Source organism: Lampetra fluviatilis, chromosome 57 (genome assembly GCF_964198595.1).
Source record: "Lampetra fluviatilis chromosome 57, kcLamFluv1.1, whole genome shotgun sequence".
Lineage (NCBI taxonomy): Eukaryota > Metazoa > Chordata > Hyperoartia > Petromyzontiformes > Petromyzontidae > Lampetra > Lampetra fluviatilis.
The window spans coordinates 8247397-8272550 of record NC_136331.1 but is presented as its reverse complement, the minus strand read 5'-3'; the positions used below and the strand labels follow the sequence as shown (position 1 = coordinate 8272550).

Here is a 25154-nt window from a genome sequence, read left to right as displayed (position 1 = left end):
AGCATGGGAGGAAAGTGACGGTCTGGGGTGGGGGGATGATGGGGGTGGTGATGGTGGGCGAGCGGTGGTGCAGCGGTTAGCGGGCCGCCGCGACGAACCCAGCCACCCGAGTTCGATTCCCGCTTTCTGAATCGGTCCTCCCCTAGGTCCACTCAGCCTCAAACGAGTTTCCTGGTGCGCTGTGTAAAATCATCGTCACTGGGGAGACAAAGGCGGTTGGGCGTAGTGCAGCACTTGCCCCCCAACTGTCTGTTAAAAGCCTATCCGGGGCATCTTTGTCTTTGGTGGTGGGGTGGCGGGGGAAGCGTGCGCGATTGTTTCTTCTTCTTCCAACAAATGTGACGCGAGTCGGGGGGTAGAGAGGGAGGAGGGGGGGGTGGCAGAGGAGGAGGGCGCAGGGGAGGGAGGGGGGTAGCAGAGAAAGAGGGGGCAGAGGAGGTGGGGGCAGGGGAGGGAAGGGGCAGGGGAGGGAGGGGGCAGGGGAGGGAGGGAGGGGGCAGGGGAGGGAGGGGGCAGAGGAGGGAAGGGGCAGAGGAGGGAAGGGGCAGGGGAGGGAAGGGGCAGGGGAGGGATGGCAGAGGGTGGGGGGTAGCAGAGAAAGAGGGGGCAGAGGAGGGGGAAGGGGGGGGAGGTGGTTGTGGAGAGAAGGCAGCAAGCAGCAGAGCCACCCACCCAGTCTTCCTGCCCGCGTGCCGTGCCGTGCGAGAGAGAGAGAGCGAGGCGAGCATCAGCAGCTGACGTTGTTGTTACTCCGTGGCGGAGAGGGGAACGGGAACGCCACCACAGAGTTTGGGGGTTGATCCCAAGCATCTCAGCCGAAAAGTTCTCAAAACCCTGCGCTTACACCCCCCCACCCCCACCACCCCTACTCGGGTCAGGGTTTTTATCTGTCGTGATTTGTGTCGCTATCCCTGCGTGGGACGAGAGCTCGAGAGAGAGAGGGGGGGGGAGAGACGGAACAGGATTTATCAGCCGCCGCTGCTGCTGCTGCGAGAGAGGGAGACCTTTTGTCTCGCAAGAAGGAATGCGCAATGATGACTTCGCGTCTGCGCGCCACTCCGCCTGCCGTCTTGGCAGTGGTCGCCTTTGTCGGTGAGTTGTTCCCCATCGCGTCGGGTCGCGGTCTTATTCACCGCTGGGTGGAGGCCTCTCAAAGCCGGCATCATCTCTCGCTGTCATCGGCCATGATACATCCACTGCTGGTTGGCGAGCCAACTCCACCGCCATCTCTCGCGGTCTATGCGATGGAACAATCCGCGAAACGTCTGACACGCCGCGGGCTTCTCGTTTCACGGCTCCATCATCTTCCGCGCGCTGCTCCCTCGATCGTTCGCGGTGCCTCCTCCGGCGAAGTTTCGCCGCACGCCGCACATCGCAGCAGTCGCTTTGGTCCGACGCGCCGAGCCCAAGGCCACTTTCGTACAATCACTTTTCTCCGCAAGTCGGTCCGTCTCCGTGCCCTGGGGTCTCGTCCCTCTCGATCCGCGTGGGGCCCTCGACCCTTTTCACTGCAGCCTTGCACAACACCCCCTTTGGGTTTCAATCGTACACGACGTGGAAACGTTAAATTCATACATAGGGTTTGATGAAACAAAGTTGTCAGTTTAACACGCAGGCTTTGGCGACCAATATCATCCATTGTATAGGTGTTGCTGTACTAGTGACGAATTGGCACGTTCTGTTTACGCGACAACCCTCACTACTTGGCTGTGTCGGGTGGTGGAGGGTTTAACGGCACATTTACGCAATCTAACCCCAAAACACCTCTATTATGAAAGTAAGCTGTAGCTTACATTCCCGTGCTTAATTTGTGTTGTCGATTATTTACCTTCTCAAAAATTCTGGCCCATGTCTCTCATCCCCCCCCCCCAGAAAGGGCATCTCGCACCCCCACGATGTGCGTGCCCCCCAAGCCGAGAAGACGCAGAACCCCTGAACTCGATAACCCACGTCTTGCGTGTCCGCCCTTGCCGTCTCTTCGGCATAACTCCAAGCGCGCGCCTTCTCCCACGTGTCTTCTGCGTGCTTCTTGTCCCGAACTCATATCTCTCGATGTGTCGTCGTCTGCTCTCCCCCACACGTGGCCTGGACAGACCTGGTTGTCCCTAGATTTGAAGCTTTCGTGACTGCAAGGATTCATATTCTTAGTTTTTTTCGGTAAAGTCACGTAGGTAAAAAATTAAAATTAATAAAAGTTAAATAAAATAAAAATCACGACGTTTCGGAGGCAACACAAGCTTCCGTCTTCAGGTGGAACCGTCACAGCACGATTGCTATTTCAAGTAAGAGAAATTCCAAGAAAACAGTCCTTGTAAATACTCCTTGTAAATATACTATATATTTTTTATTTTTATTTTATTAATTTTATTTTTTTACCTACGTGACTTTACCGAAAAAACCTAAGACTATTTGGTTGTCCCTGTTTTGTGCCCGATCGTGGTTGGGAAATGTCCATGTCGCGGGGTTTTTTTGTCCGACAACGTCTGCGAGTTGTTGCCTGCATTGTGTTTTTTGTTCCCACGGTCACAGAGCCGTGCCCGCGTGGTTGTCTGCATGACCCACGTGGGTTGTCTGCATGACCCACGTGGTTGGGGTGGATGGTGTAGGGGAGTCATCGTGGTTAAAAACTAAAACAGACTATAATCTATATAGTAGTTTTTTTGCATAAGCGACCTGGCTATCACAAATCATAACTCGAACGAAGTTGCTTATCTTCACGACGTAGGAATTTATAACAGCGGCCAAATACTCTGAACGCGTGATGTTGATTCTAAAAAAAATCCACGTGACCATGGGGAGAGAGAGAGAGAAATAAAGACGCAAACTCCAAATATAGAGCAGTCGTCAGGGTTGGGAACGAACCCACGACCTTCTGTATACCAGGCGAGGTAGTTAACATCTCCTAGCTACTGTGGTTGTTGGGTCGGTCCCAATGTCTTCTTTGGGGCCCCGAAACAGAGAATCATTTGTTGGGGGACCTTTTCAACTTTGACACCGCCCTGCGACGAGAGACGATTGAATGGACGACAGTATGTGGACAAGGGATGTAGTGAGGCGTGGAACACACAGACAAGATACACAGTTGTGGTGAGGTGTGGGACTCACAGACAAGATACGCAGTTGTGGTGTGGTGTGGGAGATGTGGTGAGACGAGATCCCAACAGAAACAAGGACAACATTGCGAGACTGATTCGCTTTAGAAGCAGATTAATTTGCTAGTGTTGTGTGTTACTGAATTAGCTTGCTATTGTCTTAAACTAACTTTTGAACTCGAGACCATATTAGATTCACTGACAATTGTCTCGTGCACCCAATCTCTCGCCTGGTGCGCACTCTGGGGCTCGCCACGAAACGTTTCAAAAAAGAAAACTCGCTCACAAACGCGTGCGGTACCACGCTGTGCCAGGAGTAAGATTCACGAGGTGAAAGATCGGTTACAAGGCACACGCCGGGGACTTCATCTCGAACCGACCGGCGTGGTGAAGTATGCTCAAACACCACCGACGGGAACCAGCACGGCGTGGGGAAGGCCCTCGTACGACCGGTGGCTTGACGGCAAAGGGCTGTTCCGTGCATCGTTTTACGGAGCGTGTCAATCAGGAATGTTCAATCGTGGTGACCTCACGAGGCTACATAAACAGCTCGATGACCAACTCGCGAGAAACGCGCACGAACTTCCTACATCTTGGAAGCTTAAGCAGGAGGGGGGGGGTGAGCCTGGTGAATGCTCGCGATGGATGGGTGACCCAATACGTGCACAAGCAGGTTGCTGCTCTCGACTGCCGTGGGGATTACGTCGTGGGTGCCACGGTGGCGAGGTGTTAACTACCTTCGCCTGGTATACAGGAGGTCGTGGGTTCGATCCCGACCCAGACGCCTGCTGTGTTTATTTGGAGTTTGCGTGTCTCTCTCATCAACATCAGGGTGGCTAGGAGATGTTAACTACCTCGCCTGGTATGCAGGAGGTCGTGGGATCGATCCCGACCTGACGCCTGCTGTATATATTTGGAGTTTGTGTGTGTCTCTCTCTCATCAACATCAAGGTAGGTAGGAGATGTTAACTACCTCGCCTAGTATGCAGGAGGTCGTGGGTTCGATCTTGACCCTGATGCCGGCTGTATATATTTGGAGTTTGTGTGTGTCTCTCATCAACATCAAGGTAGCTAGGATATGTTAACTACCTCGCCTGGTATGCCAGAGGTCGTGGGTTCGATCTCGACCCTGGCACCTGCTGCTGTATATTTGGAGTTTGTGAGTTCGTTCTCCCTGTGGTCACGTGAATTTCTCTCCAGGTGCTCCGGTTTTTCCCTCCACATGCAGAATCAACATCGAGCGTTTAAGAGTATTTGTCTGCTATGAATTTCCACGCGACGATAAGCCGCTTCGTTGAGCTACCATCTGTGGTCAGGTCTCTTCTGAAAAAAAGCTATATAGCTCAGTGGGTCCTACCTGGTAAAATAAAAAATAGTCTAAATAGTTTTAGTGAAATCCATTGTAAAACTTCTGTACTTCTGTGCTGAAATAAACTAAACTTTTTTAATTTACCAGGTAAGGCTTACTAAGCTCTACACCTATTTTTCAGTAGCGACCTAGCTATTGCCAATAATAGCTCAACAATCGTGGCTTCATCACGTGGAAAATTGCAGCAGCCAAATACTCCATAAACGCGTGGCGTTGATTCTAAACGTGGAGGGGAAAAACCGGAGGACCCGGAGAAAAATCCACGCGACCACGGGGAGAGTGAGAGAGAGACACGCAAACTCCAAATATACAGCAGTCGCCAGGGTCGGGATCGAATCCACGACCTCCTGTATACCAGGCAAGGGAGTTAACATCTCGCCACTGACCTCCTGTATACCAGGCAAGGGAGTTAACATCTCGCCACTGACCTCCTGTATACCAGGCGAGGAAGTTAACATCTCCTAGCCACCCGCGGAGCCCTATGGCTCCATGGTCTACTCTAGCCCTTCACCAACAGCTGACTGACCGGTGTGGCGCACAAAGTATCGTGCCAGCCCGCACATCCAGCAGTGGATTGACAAGGCTCTCATCCAGCAGTGGATTGACAAGGCCCTCATCCAGCAGTGGGTTGACAAGGCCCTCATTCAGCAGTGGATTGACAAGGCTCTCATCCAGCAGTGGATTGACAAGGCCCCCATCCAGCAGTGGATTGACAAGGCCTCATCCAGCAGTGGGTTGACAAGGCCCTCATCCAGCAGTGGATTGACAAGGCCTCATCCAGCAGTGGGTTGACAAGGCCCTCATCTAGCAGTGGGTTGACAAGGCCCTCATCCAGCAGTGGATTGACAAGGCCTCATCCAGCAGTGGATTGACAAGGCCCTCATCCAGCAGTGGATTGACAAGGCCTCATCCAGCAGTGGGTTGACAAGGCCCTCATCCAGCAGTGGGTTGACAAGGCCCTCATCCAGCAGTGGGTTGACAAGGCCTCATCCAGCAGTGGATTGACAAGGCCTCATCCAGCAGTGGGTTGACAAGGCCCTCATCCAGCAGTGGGTTGACAAGGCCTCATCCAGCAGTGGATTGACAAGGCCCTCATCCAGCAGTGGGTTGACAAGGCCCTCATCCAGCAGTGGGTTGACAAGGCCCTCATCCAGCAGTGGATTGACAAGGCCCTCATCCAGCAGTGGATTGACAAGGCCTCATCCAGCAGTGGATTGACAAGGCCCTCATCTAGCAGTGGGTCGGCAAAAAAGGGCCTGCGCATTTACACAAATCGTTTGAAAATGTCGCGTAACTGAGCGGGAGTCCGTTTTTGTAAAGTCAAAGCTTTCTCACGCATCGCCGCCCTCTTTAGCCATAATCGCGTCTTGTCAAAGTTTAGTCGGCTATAACGTTCCCTAATCTGATACATTTTACACGTACGGATGCGTCAACCAGAGCCACACGTTGTGCCGTTGGCAGCAGGAACGGGTCGTGTGTCGCTTTTAAGTGGGTCACCGAAATTCACGTGAGTTGTTCGCGTGCATTTACAACACTTGCGTGCGGTGTGAGCACCTCGTGTCACGGTGAAATGCGCTAAAAACTAACCGCGGTGAAGGTGCAGCCCTACAATTGCTTGCGGGCTGAGCCATCGACTGATTTCTTCAACTACAGGTCACACGCGAAAGATCGTGCAACAGTTTTCCACGCGGGGACCGTTTTCACGTGTCCCTCCTTCGCGTGCCGGCGTGTCTGAAGTGCACCTTCCACCCATCTGCCCTCGACTCCTTCCCCTCCCCCCCCCCTTAGCCCAACACCAGCCCCCCCAGCCCTGTTCCAAGTCCAGGCTCGAGCAAAAAGACTTTCCGTCCTTCATGCGGACTGTCCGCCTCCCCCACTCAGCCCCCTGTCTCTCTGCAGAGTAAACACGCCCAACTGTGTTTGTCTGTGCAGCGTCTTGAGATAACGGTCGCATTCGGACGATACTCGCACAAAGCCATGGTGTATCGTGTGCTGCTGCTGCTGTTGTTGTGCTTGTTATCTGCCCTCCGTATTCAAGAAAGGGTTATTTAATTCTAGATTTGAAGCTTTCGTGACTGCAAGGATTCATATTCTTTGATACAGCAAGCGTGCTGTGACGGTTCCACCTGAAGACGGAAGCTTGTGTTGCCTCCGAAACGTCGTGATTTTTATTTTATTTTAATTTTTACTTTTATTAATTTCAATTTTTAAGGGTTATTTCCCAAATGAAGCCTCTTTGGCAGTGCGGTGTATCCAGTATACAACGCAGTTTAGGATGTGTGAATGTGTTTTTCCCTCCCTCTGACAGTGTACGTGGCTGAAACCCCTTGCCCTGGTCAAGTGCGGCCTTGAGAATTTATCTTCTTCGCCTATGATCGCCTCTGTCCCTTTTTTTTTAAGCGTCTCCATACACGCTTCTGCCGTGAAGTCATCTCGTTTGTATCTATCTCAACTGTACCTCTCTGCCGTCTGGCATTCCGCGCCCCTCCAAACGGAGGGACCCCCCCCCCTCTTCTTCAGACTATTTAGATGCGCGCGTTTTCCTTAATTTGCACAGCGGTCCTTGAGACGCGGTCACATTTACGAACCGTATGAATCGAAAGTGTATAGAAGGGTGTTTTTAATGTCTACCTGTACACCACTGCAAACGCGTTCCTGTCCAAAAAAAAAATTGTATTCGCATGTTAATGCGTTTTTTTCTCCCGCGACCAAATCGCACGGAACGCACACCCGCTATCTCATCGGATCTCGCGGCGAAAACGGGATTGTGCCTGGATAGTGCTCACGCACAGTGCTGCGGGGCTGCGTTATCAACAGTGGCGAAGTTTACACATCGCACCAGGTAGTCATTTGAGGCTGAGTCGACCTAGTGGAGGTCCAGGACCGGTTTTGATAATCGTCACTGGTGTTAGCCGTGAATGGGAATCGAACTCGGGTCGCTGTGTTTGTAGCGCAGCGTACACTAACCGCTACACTCCCGCTCCCCCACTATATCTACACACACACGCGCGCCGCATCTCACGATGCGTTTTAATTGGTGTGCTCGCGCTGCGCCTGTATTTGGCAGACGTGGCGCTGGCGCAGTGCTACGACGTGTGCGACCAGGAGAAGTACTGCTGCAGCTCCGACGACACGGCCTACTGCTGCTCGTACCTCTCCTACGTGGGCAACGTGCTGACGTGAGTGCACGCCTGCGGCGCCAGTCCCCTCCTTGTCCCCTCCATTCATTCATTCTTCTAGCCTCGCTCTGAAGGGTCCACTCAGAGTTGGCATCCATCTGCAGGGGCAGGTCTCCGCCGAATGCGTTTAGCCTCACCGCCACTTTCCCATAACCCCCCCTCCACCCCCTGCAGTATTGCCCAAGCTAATCCCCCGCAAAGCACGGTTGCCTACGTAGGGTGCGAAAGAAGTTCAAACTGCAGAGAGGAGAGCATGGCGGTGCGATGCAGTGTAGAGGGCCGGATATGAAATGTAAAATCGCATTTTTGTCGTTAGACGAGTTTGTGAATAAACTCCTCCAGCCAGTCGAACTTCGTTTTTCAGATCCACGTCTTTTGTATGACCGAGCAGCCGGATCAATATCATTTGCTAGAAAGGTGTGGGGGGTGGGTTGGGGGGGGGGCAACAAACAATGCAGGGCGTGACAAATCCCCCGAGCATTTCAGAATCGCAACCGGAAACATTAACATGACACTGGAGGAAATCCGACGAGCGACAAAGCTCTTTTTCGCAGACCTCCAGCGGAGCGTCTCGCGCGTCGCGTCCGTGTGGTTGCGTGCGCTGTGCAGGGGGGCGGCGATCGCCGGCATCGTGCTGGGCCTCGTCTTCCTGCTGGGGATCATCGCGGCCGTGGCCGTGTGCATCTGCTCCTGCCTCAAGTCGAGCCAGCGCAGGGTGGGCATGGCGACGCCGTCGCGCTCCAACGCGCTCAGCACCGTCACCGTGGCGGCCGGCGAGGGTTATAGTAAGTACGGTGGGTCGGCGGGTCGGCGCGTCGGTCGGTCCGTCGGTGTTTAATTTACGTGCCGATATCGGAGCGAATATTAAGTAGGCATCGGGTGCACGTCGCAGCAGGACTGGAAAGGATACAGGGGGCACGGAGCAACAGGAATGAGTTAAGCCTGTCACGACCTCGGCGGCTAACATCGACCGGGCAAGATTAAGTGCGACCGTGCGCAGCGAATATTTAGGACGCGCAAAAAAAAAATCGACGGAGTAAATGAAACAAATAATAAATAAAGATCGCGTTTTTTTTCTCATTTTAAATTTTATGGGAAGGCAAGTCGCAACGGATGGGTCTTGCGCAGACCGCGTGGAATTTAGCGACGCTTTGGCAATTTGGAGCCAGGTCATCTGGGCTGCGGATAAAGCGTGCTTGTTAAAGAGTTAATGGAATGTTTCGAAGGCACACGCTCGCTCTAATCATCAGCTGCTCCGTCGACGGCCAGTTGAAGACGAATTATACGAAATTCTGTTGGGTTGCTTCTGCAGGTGACTCTCGTTTATCTACGGGCGGATTATCCTCATTGGCGATTAACAGTGCTCATTCGCACCTTTCACGATCCGGCGCACGCGTGCGCTGGTTTAATTATTAAATGCTCCTCGGCAGCTACCCCTAACCACAACAAACTAACAAACCGGCCCAGTCGCTCACCCTGCCCATACCCACAGCCACGCCATACAACCAATCTGTAGCCCGAATATTTACCTCCCCAGCCAACCAAACGCCTACCCCAAGTAGGGTTCAGCATTACTCCCAACGTAAACAAATTACTCAACCGTCCAATAACAAAGAAAAAAAAATACCCGACTCATTCGGCAACAACACTGCCTTAAAAAGAAAAGGCGTATGATAGGCAGCGTGTTGGGCAATGGGCCTTCTTCACAGCGCATAGAGGACAGAGAGCCCCAACCACAATAGCCAAGTAAACGCTACCCCTACCCCTAACCACGTTAGTCAAGCAAACTGCACCATTACTCCAAACCCCAACTAATCAAGTAACCCCTGTCCCGTCGTCTTGGCCTTACAACCCATGGCCATAAGCCCTTCCGCTCCCGCTGGAACCTCACCAGAGATCCCCTTTGCACTGTTGGCGTTTGCTCGCGTCTGTGTGCAGTGGCGGTGCGGTGTGTGGGGCTACGCAGCTGGTGTTGCAAAGCTGCTCTCTCCGTGCACGTGCCCTGGGAGTTCCCCACCCCCGTCCGTCTCCCTGGGGGAGCGGTAGCGTAGCGGTGAGCGTAGCGGTGAGCGTAGCGGTGAGCGGTGAGCGTAGCGGTGAGCGGTGAACGTAGCGGTGAGCGGTGAACGTAGCGGTGAGCGGTGAACGTAGCGGTGAGCGGTGAACGTAGCGGTGAGCGGTGAACGTAGCGGTGAGCGGTGAACGTAGCGGTGAGCGGTGAACGTAGCGGTGAGCGGTGAACGTAGCGGTGAGCGGTGACCGTAGCGGTGAGCGGTGAACGTAGCGGTGAGCGGTGAACGTAGCGGTGAGCGGTGAACGTAGCGGTGAGCGCGCGATGCGACGGAGCCAGTGAGCGCGCGATGCGACGGAGCCGGTGAGCGCGCGATGCGACGGAGCCGGTGAGCGCGCGATGCGACGGAGCCGGTGACCCGGGCTCGATTCCCGCTCGCGGCCAACGCCAGGCAACGATTATCTGAACCGGTCCTGGGCCTGCCCTAGGGTCGATTCGGCCTCTGAGTACCTGGTGCGGTGTGTGTAAAAAAAACATCGCCACTGGGGGGAGACAAAGGCGGCCGGGCGTGGTTGCTGGCCACCCACCCCCCTCGCGTGCCGTGCCGGTGCCTCGTCGGCGCCGCTCGCTAACGGCACTCGCCCCAACAGCCTGTCCCAGGCTACCCGGGGCGGATCTTTGGCAGAACCCCTCCCGTCCCTGACTTGCCCCTTCCTTACCCATGACCCTGTGTCCGGCCTGTGCAGGCTTCCCCCCGCCACCGCCGTACAGTCCGTACAGTCCGACAGTGGGAGCCGACCTGCCGCCTCCCTACGCGGCCCAAAGCACGGGCCCCGGGCCTGGCTACCCTCCTCCACCGTACCCGGGAAAGTAGCGGACGGGGGACGGAAGAGAAGCGGAACGGTCTCCTCTCTACCATGCTCAAGACCAAAGCGACGTGTTTTTTTAAAACTCTCTTTTTGTACTTAATGTAAAAAAAGAAAATCATCTCCCCCCCCCCCCACTTGTTAAATGTAAATCAGAATCTTCATCTTCACTGTTTAAACAAACAAATATAAAAAAATGAGGGATTGAGAAGACTTGCATCTACTGCAAGGGGCATCATGGCTGATGGGCAAGACCGCTCTGACGTGATGGCTCAACGGAGAGAGAGAATGCGCCCGGGAGGGCCGACGGCCGCGGAGATGGAGCGGTGAGATGGGGGTCACGTGGGCGTGCAGGAAGGAGGTGGGCAGTGCGGCGGCGGCGGCGCGCGGTGACTCCGCTGTCGAGGGTGCAGGCGGTGCAACTGCACCGGGGTCGACAAGCTGGAGCAGGAGGGGTGCGAAGGTGCTGGGGGTACGAAGAGAGGGGGTACGTGGGAGAGGGGGTACGCTGGAGAGGGGGTACGCTGGAGAGGGGGTACCATGGTAATGGGTGACCTTTATCCAGACAGTGGCTAATGATGATGATGCTGAAATGCAGAACCAAGTTGTTTGCCCAATGCAGATTTGGAACACGGTCTATGTGCTTAAGATTTTCTGAGTGGTTTATAAAGTGGATGGAGGCTGTCACGTGATGGCTGGAGATGACTCAGCAAGTGAACTGGAGGCTGTCACGTGATGGCTGGAGACGACTCGGCAAGTGAACTGGAGGCTGTCACGTGATGGCTGGAGACGACTCGGCAAGTGAACTGGAAGCTGTCACGTGATGGCTGGAGACGACTCGGCGAGTGAACTGGAGGCTGTCACGTGATGGCTGGAGACGACTCGGCACGTGAGCTGGTCACGGTCATTGTTGACCGAGATCGGCAAGCGCGCCTCCACCCATCTACGCACCCGCTCCTGACAAAACAACCACTATGGCACCCACGTGTTGCTAAGATGCAGTTGTTTTAACACCAACGTGTTGGAATGTTTAGACTTAAACACTGAAAGGTGCGCTGGCTATCCTGCGTGTATTTATGTTGAACTTCTTTCGCACCGTACGTAGCCAACCGCGCTAGCCGGAGGTGCGGGGGCAAGACAACAAATGAAACACAAAGTTTAACACGTACGCTTTCGGAACTGATGTTATAAAGGTTTTTTTTTCACGTGAGATCGCGTCAATATAAATGCGTCGTTAACACACCGCCACCCGACACTGCCAATCAGTAAGGTTTGTCACGTAAGCAAAACGAGCCCAATTAGTGACCACTCCAGCAGCTTGTTGTACCTAATTTGACACGTTTCGTTTACTTGACAAACCTCACTAATTGGCTGTGTCGGATGGTGGTGGGCTAACGACACAGTTATATTTACTCTAACCAAAAAACAAACCCTTTTTTATTATGAATAAATACGAAAAGCAGTTCTAAATTTTTTTTTTAAAATCTAAACTGATCCTCCCTGCCCCAATTCCAGGGTGACATTTTGGTTTGAGGCACAAGCTGCCGCTTATCCACCACGTGGTGATGACCGGTGTAGAGATGTTAACTCCCTCGCCCGGTACACAGGAGGTCGTGGGTTCGATCCTGACCCTGACGCCTGCTGCTGCTGTACATTTGGAGTTTGCGTTTTTTTCTCCCCATGGTCGCGTGGATTTTGCTCCGGGTCCTCCGGTGTTTCCCCTCCACGTTGAGAATCAACATCACGCGTTTAGAACATTTGGCTGCGATGTATTTCCGCGTGACGATGAGCCGCTTCGCTGAAGCTATCATTGGTGATGACCAAGTTGCTTCCAGCAAAGAGCTACTTAGCTCAGTGGGACTTACACCTGGTAAAAAAGAAAAGAAAATAGTTTAAATAGTGTTACAGTCTTGCGGCTGGCTTTGGTCATTTAATCGCTGAGAGTGGAGTTCAGGCGTGGAGATGCATTGATAACAGCGCTGGCTGGCCGCATTAAGCCTGCTCTTATTGTTGCTTTGCCCTGTTGTGGGGGGACAGGCAGGCGGGGGGGGGGCAGTCTTTGTCAAATGGAACAAGAGGGGATGAGTCGACGGCTGTTGTCCGAGACGCCGTGACTCCCCATGTGGACGTGCCAACGTTACCGAGGTTCCAAAAACGCGAGCGAAATTAAACTGTTGGTCGTGCAGAGGGAAGTGTTTGTTGATACTGAACTGTCAAATCAAAAACATGAACCCAGCCTATGTAAAGTGAAACGTTTGATTTTTTTCCCGATACCGTGTTGACACGCGGTGTATTATCGCACAACGAATAAACAACAACAAAAACTTCAACGCATTCATCGATGACACTGCGTTGAAAGGAACGTATATAGTGGACGACGTTTCGGGCAACGGTTCTTCGACGGCACATCAAGGCCGTAGAGGTAGAGCCGCCTGTGAGTGTGCGTAACGTCACAGACGATGAACGGAGTGGCAGACAGAAAATGAGCAACTTTAAAGGGTGGGGGGGTCACTCAATGTGTCCTTGAATAAGCGAGTTGTGTTTCTTCACGTGACTCATCATGCGCACAACCGTGAGTGATGAAATTCCGGCCAACCTTAGCAGTGGAAACGTAAATATTTATTCTTCTGAATGTTATTCGTACATCACAACTGGGTGCTGGTCACGACTCCATGTAGATCCGGACGCGCGTGTGACGAGTCGCTGTTGTACTTGGGTTGCTACGACACGAACAGAAACGCTCGGCGGGCTTAAGGATCGCGAGAAACACTCGTGGCAAGCCTTGTGATTTAAGCGCGTGTCGCACAAACCCACGTGTGTGTGCGCGTGTGCGTAGCGGGGAGCGGTGGTGTAGCGGTTAGCGCGCTTCGCTTCGAACCTGGCGACCCGGGTTCCATTCCAGCTCACGGCTAACACCGGTGACGATTGTCTTAACCGGTCCTAGGCCTCCCCTAGGTCGACTCGGCCTCAAATGAGTACCCGGTGCGGTGTGTAGTAAACATCGCCATTGGGGAGACAAAGGCGGCCGCTCGTGGTGCTGGCCACCAACCACCTCGTGTGCCGTGCCGGCCTTCACAGGTACAGCACTTGCCCCAACAGTCTGTTCAGACTATACGGGGGATCTTTGTCTTTGTGTGTGTACATACAGGCATGTTCGAAGCGGCTCCGAAAAACACGTTTGTGGCCGTGCAGCCCACTAGCCAACTTGGAATGCAAAAAATGTGGGTAGAAGTTACAAAAATGTGGTTTTTTTTAAACCCGGACCTCACATTTGTAACACACGTGGCACTAAAGGCCATCACCCCCGCCTCCTCCTCCTCCCCACAAGTTTGTGGATCGTGGGAGGTGGCGGGTGGCGGGCTCAGAAAGAGAAACATTGCGGGGCAATAAGCGCATGCACTGCGTGTGTAACGGGGCCACCGTTGACGTGAACACCCTCTGCCAAACTATGAAGGAGCTACGGTACGCGCGGCTGCGTACAAGAAAATGCGCATTTGGTTAATTTAGGGGCTTGGGATGTAACCCGCTGTATCCATTCTCTTCAACCAAATGCTGTTATTTCCACGAAGACCAACCTAAGCCCATGTACAGCTTGCGATGTGATTTACTTTATGAAGACTATACTGGAATAGTAAAAAAACAACACGCTTGGCACGTGACGTTCCCTTATCAATATTAAAATATCTATACCTACCCACAGTTGAATGAATCTTTTTAGTGTCTCAAAGCCCACTCAAAGTATATGCCTTGGACACACCGGTCATATACTCGGCCCTCTGAAAAGCACAGTTATATCTCATAGGAGTCTTGGCAGATTTTTCGTAAAAACATTGAATATTGCACTCCATTGACGTTTGTTGAAAACGCGTGACTAGCTGCAACCGACACCTGCATTCACGTGAGCGGCGTTGTGGCTTTTTCAAATTGAGATATGCGGCACGGAGTTGTCCTACCGATGCCCCGTGAATATTCAGCTTTTGCGAGACATTTTTCGCTCGGACACGAGAGAGCTCTGGCGTCATCGGACTGCGTGTTGCTCGTTGATTGGGGCAGTGAACGGAGTCTTGTTTTGTTTGTTGGCAGTCAGGTTTGCTGCGGGAGTGAGAGAATTGTGAAACAAACTAACGCGTGGGTAAATAGATGAGGTTTGTTTGTGGGGAAGCCGGCATCATATGTGCGGCGAAATTTTTCCACGCTTGCAAAAGGTTATTTTACAAGTGCGTAATGAACCTTTTGTAAATTGTGTTCAGTATGTTTGTGTTTGCCATGGTTCGCTTTGGCTGTTGTACATATACTATGTTTTATTGTCCCATTAGAATGTGTGCATCATATTATTAATATGCCTACCAAACTCTTGCTTGACGGTTTTAGCAAATGCCATGTGGTGTTTGCATTTTGAATACAACACAAACTTGAGCAAAAATATGGACTACGTGTTGGAATGCTGCCTCAAAAAAAAATTGCTCTTTGAGTTGTGGGTATGTCACGGGTCCTGAAAAATGTCCAACTGGTCAAGTGTGTGCGTTTTGATCACGTGTAACGTGGGGAGCAGTGGTGCAGTGGTTAATTCGCTGCGCTACGAACCCGGCGACCCAAGTTCGATTCCCACTCACGGCCACCAACACCCGTAACGATTATCTGAACCGGTCATGGGCCGCGCCTAGGTTGACTCAGCTTTAAATGAGTACCTGGTGCAGTGTGTAAACATTGGCACTGCGGGAACAAAGGCAGTCGGGCGTGGTGCTGGCCACCCACCTCATCGTGTATAGTGCCGGCTTTCATTAGGTGCTCACGAGCAGAACTTACCGCTAACGTTTATTCAGGCTTTAAGGGTGATCTTTGTCTGTGTGGTCACATGTCACTGCTTTCACAGCAACACCCAGGACCTTGTAAAAACCAGCACAGGGTTGGACTCACAACATTGAAGTGTGGCGTTCAGCATTACAATGCTATCTCTTGGTGGCGTTCTGCGTTACCAATAACGGCTTGGAAAATTACGTTGCATCATAATATAAGCAAAACATAGCAAAGCCTAGAAGACACCACAGTCAAATCTTAGTGTATGGAAAATGTGTGGCAATGACCTCAAATGTGGTCAATAACATTGCAGGTTTTTTCCAGTTGGTTGTATTTCACTTCCCCTTGTGATTCTACAGCCTTTTGCTCGTTGTGTATTTTGGTGAAGAGTTTCCAGCAGGGCTGATCCTTATCTTTTGGATACCTTTGACGGCAATACATTTAAACACACACACCTCGGCCACTTTACTCACTGCAGGAGGCCCGGAGTGCAATACAATTAAGAATACAAATGAAGAATGTACTCACCCACGTGTTGCTAAGATGCAGTTGTGTAAACACCAACGTGTTGGAATGTTTAGACTTAAACACTGAAAGGTGCGCTGGCCATCCTCTGTGCATTTATGTTGAACTTCTTTCGCACCGTACGTAGCCAACCGTTGCTAATGGGAGTGTGTCGGGGGAAGGACAACAAACTGAACACCAAAAGGAGTTTTAAAGAAATTAGTTTTCCAACTTGATAATTTTAAAGTGCATAGCTCCAAGTGACGTTCTAACACGAGAAGGAAGAGCATTCCAGACGGCCCAAAAGCTGCTGGGAGGATGACCGAGTTCACGTGAAGAAGGTTGTTGCCAGGTTGAAAAGGTTCCCCTGAGTGTGGCTCGGATGTTTGCAGTGATGGATACATATTATTTGTGGGGCCCTTTCGAATCGGTAGGCTTTATGTGACCGCAGACCCTTTGAAATGAAGTTGCGGTTTGCATACAGCCCATGAAACATTGGGTTTTCCTTCCCCGGAGTTAGTGGGGAGTAGAGTTCGCTGCGGAAAGAGTTCGAAAACTTCTAAAATGCCGAAACCAGTCAAATGTCATTACTGATGTCTGGGATTCATTAAGGCAGCACTCCTTGATGCCATTAAAATGTTGGCATTAAAAAATATATATATTGGTGTTAAGAGTGTGTTGTGTGTGTGTGTTAGCGTGCTGCGCTACGAACCTGGTCACCCGGGTTCGATTCCTGCTCATGGCCATCACCAGTGACGATTGTAACCGGTCCTGGGCCTCCCCTAGGTCGACTCAACCTTAAATGAGTACCTGGTGCAATGTGTAAACACCGCCACTGGGGAGACAAAGGCGGCCGGGCGTGGTTGCTGGCCACCCACCCCCTCGTGTGCCATGCCGGCCTTCAAAGGTGCTTGCTAACAGAACTTGCCCCATTAGTCTGTTAAGGCTATACGGGGGATCTTTGTCTTTTCGTCTTGTTGTTATGTAATGAGATGCAACACATTATGACACCAGAATGAAGTATTTTTTCTTTCCGGAATTCTTTTGAAAAAAAAAAACGATTTCAAGTGCCATATCTTCGTGCATGCGCCTGTAATTACGAACATCAAAATTGTAACCAGTCGCATTCATAAAGTTACGAGCCGAGACATATTTCCCATCGCGTGAGAATCCACCAAACGCTGCACAGGCTGTGATGATACACAATATTTAACGTGAAATATAAATTATTCTTGGATTGGCTGTGCTGTTGAAGACCTAACTACTACAGGCCAATCGATCCCAAATCAAATAATACCATGAATGACCATGTACACCAAAATGTGTTTTTATTCAAAAGTGCTTTATTGCTTAAATTAGCATTGAAGCTCTTTGTTGTTACAGCCCTGATCAAGCGGTGGAAATGGCACATTCGTATGGTTGACGTGCCGGAGACTCTCCACAAATCCACCTCCGCCAAATTCCCCACAAAATTGGTAGATCATTTTTATCGACCGGGATTTTGAACTCGCAACCTTCCGATGGCGAGCGGCTGGCTTTACCGCTGAGCCACTCGAGCCGTTACCACGAGTTGCTTTGTGCGATCACGGTCCTGAAAGTCCTGAAAGTCCCTGCAGTGCTGTTACGATGTGATGAGGTTGTCTATCCAGCACCAGCGGTGTAGTAACGACATTATCAGTGGCGTAGTAACTACATTATCAGTGGCGTAGTAACTACATTATCAGTGGTGTAGTAACGACATTATCAGTGGCGAAGTAATGACATTATCAGTGGCGTAGTAACTACATTATCAGTGGTGTAGTAACTACATCATCAGTGGTGTAGTAACTACATTATCAGTGGTGTAGTAACTACATCATCAGTGGTGTAGTAACTGCATTATCAGTGGTGTAGTAACTACATTATCAGTGGTGTAGTAACTACATTATCAGTGGTGTAGTAACTACATTATCAGTGGCGTAGTAACTACATTATCAGTGGTGTAGTAACTACATTATCAGTGGTGTAGTAACTACATCATCAGTGGTGTAGTAACTGCATTATCAGTGGTGTAGTAACTACATTATCAGTGGCGTAGTAACTACATTATCAGTAGTGTAGTAACTACATTATCAGTGGTGTAGTAACTACATTATCAGTGGCGTAGTAACTACATTATCAGTGGCGTAGTAACTACATTATCAGTGGTGTAGTGACTACACTATCAGTGGCGTAGTAACTACATTATCAGTGGCGTAGTAACTACATTATCAGTGATGTAGTAACTACATTATCAGTGGTGTAGTAACTACATTATCAGTGATGTAGTAACTACATTATCAGTGGTGTAGTAACTACATTATCAGTGGCGTAGTAACTACATTATCAGTGATGTAGTAACTACATTATCAGTGGTGTAGTAACTACATTATCAGTGGCGTAGTAACTACATTATCAGTAGTGTAGTAACTACATTATCAGTGGTGTAGTAACTACATTATCAGTGACGTAGTAACTCCATTATTAGTAGTGTAGTAACTACATTATCAGTGGCGTAGTAACTACATTATCAGTGGCGTAGTAACTACACTATCAGTAGTGTAGTAACTACATTATCAGTGGTGTAGTAACTACATTATCAGTGGCGATGTAACTACATTATCAGTGGCGTAGTAACTACATTATCAGTGGTGTAGTAACTACATTATCAGTGGCGATGTAACTACATTATCAGTGGCGTAGTAACTACATTATCAGTGGTGTAGTAACTACATTATCAGTGGCGATGTAACTACATTATCAGTGGCGTAGTAACTACATTATCAGTGGTGTAGTAACTACATTATCAGTGGCGTAGTAACTACATTATCAGTGGCGTAGTAACTACATTATCAGTGGCGTAGTAACTACATCATCAGTGGTGTAGTAACTACATTATCAGTGGCGTAGTAACGACATTATCAGTGGTGTAGTAACTGCATTATCAGTGGCGTAGTAACTACATTATCAGTGGCGTAGTAACTACATCATCAGTGGCGTAGTAACTACATTATCAGTGGCGTAGTAACGACATTATCAGTGGTGTAGTAACTGCATTATCAGTGGCGTAGTAACTACATTATCAGTGGCGTAGTAACTACATTATCAGTAGTGTAGTAACTACATTATCAGTGGCGTAGTAACTACATTATCAGTGGCGTAGTAACTACATTATCAGTAGTGTAGTAACTACATTATCAGTGGCGTAGTAACTACATTATCAGTGGCGTAGTAACTACATTATCAGTGGCGTAGTAACTACATTATCAGTAGTGTAGTAACTACATTATCAGTGGCGATGTAACTACATTATCAGTAGTGTAGTAACTACATTATCAGTGGTGTAGTAACTACATTATCAGTGGCGTAGTAACTACATTATCAGTGGCGTAGTAACTACATTATCAGTAGTGTAGTAACTACATTATCAGTGGCGATGTAACTACATTATCAGTAGTGTAGTAACTACATTATCAGTGGTGTAGTAACTACATTATCAGTGGCGTAGTAACTACATTATCAGTGGCGATGTAACTACATTATCAGTGGTGTAGTGACTACACTATCAGTGGCGTAGTAACTACATTATCAGTGGCGATGTAACTACATTATCAGTGGCGTCGTGACTACATTACCAGCTCGGGGTGCGTCAATCGGTCAGGTGGGGGCCCCCAATATTTGATTTGTCTCGCCCAGTCGCTCATCATTACTCTCACAGTCTCTTACATTTAACACCGGGGGCCCCAACTCGTAGCTTTGGCCACTAGGGGGCGGTGGGGGTTGCAAAGGCACCTCGTGTCCCCCATGCTTGCTCCGCTACTGCCCAGCAGAACCACTGAGACGTGATCGTCACGATCGCTGTTATAGTAGACGCATAGCGACCCCTGACGTCGAAGCATGGGACAGTGTCTTGCCCAAAGTGACTTGTATCACCACCTCCACAAGGGGCACGTGATACATTATCCAAGATTCCAGACAGATTGATCGAAACTGGTGAGGTCTCTGTGGTGTGGGGAGTGTCCATGTGAAGGCTCAAAGTATGTTTGTGTTTCTCCCTTGTGATGGGACTTTGCAGGATGAACGTTGAGATTTATAAGGGCATAAATTGGTCTGTAATAAGGTAGGCACTGATAAGGGGTTGACAGGTATGTGTTGGTGTGCCGAATGAGATGCCAGTCGTCTCATTCAATCATCTACAAACCACTGTAACACATTGGTCTGTCAGATTATAAACTGTGGGAGAAAGGGTAACGCGCCTTTTGAGTTCTTAAACAAAAATATCACGAACATTTTGAGAACATTAGATCGTACAGGGTGTCCATACATGTATCATAGATTGTTATAGAGTTGTCATTAGACAGCATTTTGAAAGGGGTAATCATACTTAAAATGTTGAAAACACGTTCCTTAGATACGCAGGTTGTTTCAAACCAAAAAGCCCCAGGGATCTTTAACAACATACAACAGAACTTCCCAAAACAATTACATCTCGCCACAATGCTTTGTGGGTTTGGAGGAATGCAACGAATTGGAAAACAAATCATTCGAACAAGTGTGTGTACAAGCGCAAGTTACAAAACATAACAACATGCTTTAAAAATAAAATAAAGTAAGAGAGATACGTGCATGTTGTATCACTCCAGCTCCAACTGCTGTCTCATTATAATTATTCTATAATCGTGAAAGGTACATTTTATGTATCACCTGTATAACAATAATATGCCATTCTGATAGGCCTTAATAAGTCTCAAGCCCAAATCGGTCAGCCGCGTTCTGCATTGCAATGTTCTGGCAGGGTCCTTTCTAAAGAGGGTTTTCTCTGTGTTTGGGAGTTTAACGGCCTACACTAGTGGTGGGCAAACCTGCGGCCACGTGTCATTCCAAATTGTGTTGTGGTGCAGCTGACCGCACTGCCAAATCAGAGACACCGTCACTGCATCACGTGCTTTCAGATGTACTTCTGCGCATCTGAAAGCTCTTCCTTTCCGCCATTAGGAAGCCACTGACTGGATCAATTCACTTTTAAATATAGATTGAAAACTAATTTCTTGAGAACTGCTGTTTGTGTTTAGGTTGCTCTGCTTCCCCTGCACCGCCGATAAGCACGGTTGGCTACGTATGGTGCGAAAGAAGTCCAACGTACGCACACCCACACACAGTCGGTGCAGTTACAGCCACGCTCGCCGCGCCTGCCCACGATAGCTCTTCTCACCGACGTGAACTCTTCCCCGTGGGCCTCCCCATCCTCCTGCCCCCGCGACCCCGTCCCTGTCCCGCCGGCCCCCTGGCGGGACACACTGGCGGCAGGCAGGCCTGGTACCTCTGCGCCCGCCGTCCGTCCAAGGTGGTGCGCAGCACCGAGTCGAAGCGCTGGTGCGCCATGAGCTCCTCGGGGTCGAGCCACGTCGGTGGCGGCCGCATCGCCTGCGCCCGTTCGTGCCACGCGAAGCGGAAGATCGCGTGGTCCGCGCCGGCGCTGCGGGGGGCCCAGCGGCGCGCGAGCTCCAGCGCCGTCAGCCCCGCGGCATCGCGTGCGTCCGCGGGGGCGCCGTGCCGCAGGAGCTTGTGCAAGGCCTCGAGGCTGCCGCTGGCGGCCGCCGCGTGCAGCGCCGTGCGGCCGCAAGGGGTGGTGGCACTCGCGCTTGCGCCTGCATGCACGATGGGGAGTGACGGGCGAAGGGCATTTGTGGAATGATTATAGTTATTTTTGTTTGATATAGCGTCTCACAGACCTTCAAATCATCATCATCATCATCGTCATATCTCAAACATTAATAGGGCACTCCAAGTGACAGATGTTTCTGTGGGCACAAGATGACTCAGCACCTGGCCTGCAATCGGGCCAGGGGGGGGGGGGCAATGGTTGTTACGGATAATCCCAATTGATTAATTCATTGCGTGTCATTTTCGATTGAGGATAATGTGGACCCTGACGCAATGGCATACTCTTGCGAGTTGCATCACAGGATCTTTAACATCCATTCAAAGGCACGAGGTGCATATTATGGTTATTACACCCCCCGTAATAATCAGGGCGGCCGCTGGATTCCAACCGCGAGTCAAAAAGCGGCGAATGGGCTACCGCTTGGCCATGTCATTGCCTATCTCGCTGCTATGTCCACATATATATATACGTTTTCAATAGAAGGCAATGCATCACAATACAGTTTTAAAGTACCATGCTTCAATGTCTATGCACCCCACCTCACCAATCCATACAGACCAGCAGAGGGAAGAATGGTCCAATTATCTCCACAAGCCACAAGGCATAAGGAGGCCCTCATCCAGCAGTGGATTGACAACAGCCTGTACATGTAGATGTTTGATATACTAGCAGAGTTTGTGTTAACCTCTCAGAAAAACTATTTCTACTAATTACCAGGTAACGCCCACTGAGCTATTGGCTCTTTTTCAGAGGCGACCTGGCCACGCATCAAAGTGGCTTATATCATACGTGGAATATTTATACTGGCCAACTAATCTCAACGCATGTTTCTATATGTGGAGGGCAAAACGGGAGGACCCAAAGAAAAGTCCACACGACCACCGGGCGAGAGAACATGCGGACTCCAAATAAACACAAGTCTGGGTCAGGAATGAACCCATAACCTCCTGGATATCAGGCGAGGGAGATATCATCTTGCCACCTTGACAGGTCTCATTATGCTTCCCAGAGCGTGGCGGCTTGTACGTACGTACGTATGTTGAACTTTCTGTCGCACCGTACGTAGCCAACTGCGCGAATGGGAGTCGCGGGTTTTTGCTGTACCTCCCCCCGCCGGCGTGTGACATTCACCGTGCCGGAGCAAGAGCCCCACGAGGCCGGCGTGGTTACGGTGCGCGGCGGCGAAGAGCGCCACGAACGCGCGCCGAGAGCGCCACGCCGAGAGGTCGGCGGCTGCCAGACGAGCGGCTTGCGGGGTGCGGAAGTCGCCGTAGCTGAGGTCGTCCGTCACTCCCAGACGCAGCACCTAGGGCCGGGAGGCGATTAGGGGGGGGGAATGTGTGCGCGCAGGCCGAGTGAGCTGGTATTCAAAGAAACGCGGGTGCCGCTATCGAGTGTGTCGTCGGAATTTTACGTCGGTGGATGCAGTCCCCACGCATAACTGGGGTGTTTATTTTTTTATGGGGGACCGAAAGAAAAAAATAATTCGCACTCCCAAAGGAATTTTTTTCTCGCATCATGCAAAGCAATGCTGACTTTCTGCTGGCTGCCTTTCCATGCTGCACAGGAATGTCACGTGCCAGGCAGTCCCAATTCCGTTCTGTATAGTGCAGTAACTAGACTACTATAGCATTGGATTGTGCGTCAAAGAATTAGCTTGTGACATTTGGTTGTCTCAATGGTTTTGTTTGTTATATATATACCAGGGCACACCACCCCTGACTTGGTCCAGTAAAATTTTTTCTCGTTTTACGCGGGTTCAGAAAAAAAACCGTACAAAAATTTTAATGGCGGCTGGGTAAAGTGATAAGGGATGGGATAGGGTTCAAGTTCGTGTCAGTTGTAGGATTCGTGCTAGTTAGGCTTCGAGGTAGGGCTAGAGATTGGTTGTTATTATAATTAGAGCTTAACTGCCTCATTGACGCCTCTTCTTTGTCCACGGGTAAGATCGAGGTGCATCAGGTGGTGACGCACCACGGAAGTGGATTCCTACCTCTGGGTCTCCCCGGAGGGCAGCCGCCACCAGCCGGTGCCAGCCGTCATGCTGCCACACGCGCACGCCCAGCGTTGCCCCTGCCACCGTGTCCAGGGAGCACAGGGTGGCCTCATCTGCCAGGTCTCCTGTGAGGAATGAGAAAAAACGGCTGCAAATAGGGATGAGTGGGTAGTGATGAACGAGGAGGTAGATTAAGTGGGTATACGCGTAGGTGGGTAAGCAGATAAACAATGTCAGTCTTCCGAGCCACCGTGCCACCACGAATTCTCTCCTTTGATACGCGCAGTATCAATCACCTTCGTCCAGGTAGCTCAGCCGCTGGAGGTCACTCGGGATTCCGGCTGTGATCTCCAGGAGCTCCTTCACCTGCCGCACGCGAGTGTCGCGGTGACAGCCCGGCAGGTCGACCAGCTCCCCGGAGTCAACCAGGAGGGCGCGCGGCTCCGACGCTTGCCGACGAGTTTTCGAGCAACGGCCGTGCGGTGGCGGTGGCCTCAGGCTGATCATGCAGCGCTGGCGGTCCTTGCTACAGATCCACTGCATGAGTGCTGCTGCCGCACAGTGCAGAGTTGAAAGCCTCGTGGATCCTTCACATTTGCATCTATGGGACATTTTTTTTGTCGGTATCAAAGTATGACAATAATAAGAGTAGCTTTTTTTTTTTACCCTTCATGGTAATAAAACAGGTGTCAAGATGTTCAAACGCCAAGGCATCAAGACTGCATTCACCACACGTACTTGTGGCAAAACATGCAAACAAACATGCTCTGATAATAGATGTATTGTCTTTATAACCGCTCAAACCGAGCTATGAATGCTTGTATACTTGAATTGCCTTTGTATAAGACCAAAAGGAAGAAGTCATATTCAGACTTGCACTTGCCTGGCTTTCCCAGCTCACCTCGTGCAGCACAGTATCGACAAGGCTCGATTATTGTAGCTCACTACTCTACGGGACGTCTGGCAAAAACGATTACCAAGCTGCAGGGTGTACAACATTCTTTGGCACGTGTCGTGACGGAGACAGCCAGATCCGGCCATGTCCTTCAAGTGGTCGCCGAGCTACATTAGCTTTCGTTTGCCAAAATAATATATAATAAGGTTGCATTCTTTACACAAAATGTTTGCCACAAATGAACCACAATACCTTCTTGCTCATCTCGTTAAGGAGCATAAGCCATCACGCGAATTCCGGTAATCCTCGCAGCAGCGGATTTGGCTGGCCATCGAACAAAAACGGTCACCGCATCGCACGCTTTCAGATGCGCTTCTGTGGCCGTCTGGAACGCTCTTCCGATATAAGGTAACCACTTGGAGTTATGCACTCTAGAGGTTATAAAACAAAACAATTTATTTGTATTTTACCAGGTAAAGCCCCCTGAGCTATACAGCTCTTTTTCAGAAGCGACCTGGTCATAAATTACAGCTAAATGAAGCGGCTTGTCGTATTGAAATTTATAGCAGCAGCCAAATATTCTAAACGCGTGATGTTGATTCTGAATGTGGAGAGAAAAACCGGAGGGCCCGGAGAAGAATCCACGCGACCACGGGGAGAACGAACACGCAAACTACAAATTTCCAGCAGGCGTCAGGGTCGGGATCGAACCCACGACCTCCTGTATACCAGGCGAGGTAGTCAACATCTCCTAGCCACCGT

The 25154-nt window shown here is 50.5% G+C and overlaps 2 protein-coding genes across 2 annotated transcripts; one reads left to right on the top strand and one right to left on the bottom strand.

Annotated features, from left to right (window-relative positions):
* The first annotated feature begins 630 nt into the window (after window positions 1-630).
* CYYR1 (cysteine and tyrosine rich 1) lies at window positions 631-11993 on the top strand. Its single transcript, XM_078880420.1, has 4 exons — window positions 631-1092; window positions 7529-7640; window positions 8250-8425; window positions 10398-11993. Exons 1-4 carry the CDS (start codon window positions 1032-1034, stop codon window positions 10523-10525), a joined length of 477 nt encoding a protein of 158 aa, XP_078736546.1. The 5' UTR covers window positions 631-1031; the 3' UTR covers window positions 10526-11993.
* Window positions 10856-24004, bottom strand: ANKRD60 (ankyrin repeat domain 60). The gene is made up of 5 exons (XM_078880495.1): window positions 23794-24004; window positions 23495-23622; window positions 22633-22807; window positions 21053-21484; window positions 10856-10983 (listed from the first exon to the last, which is right to left on the bottom strand). Exons 1-5 carry the CDS (start codon window positions 24002-24004, stop codon window positions 10856-10858), a joined length of 1074 nt encoding a protein of 357 aa, XP_078736621.1.
* Between the last annotated feature and the right edge of the window lie 1150 nt (window positions 24005-25154).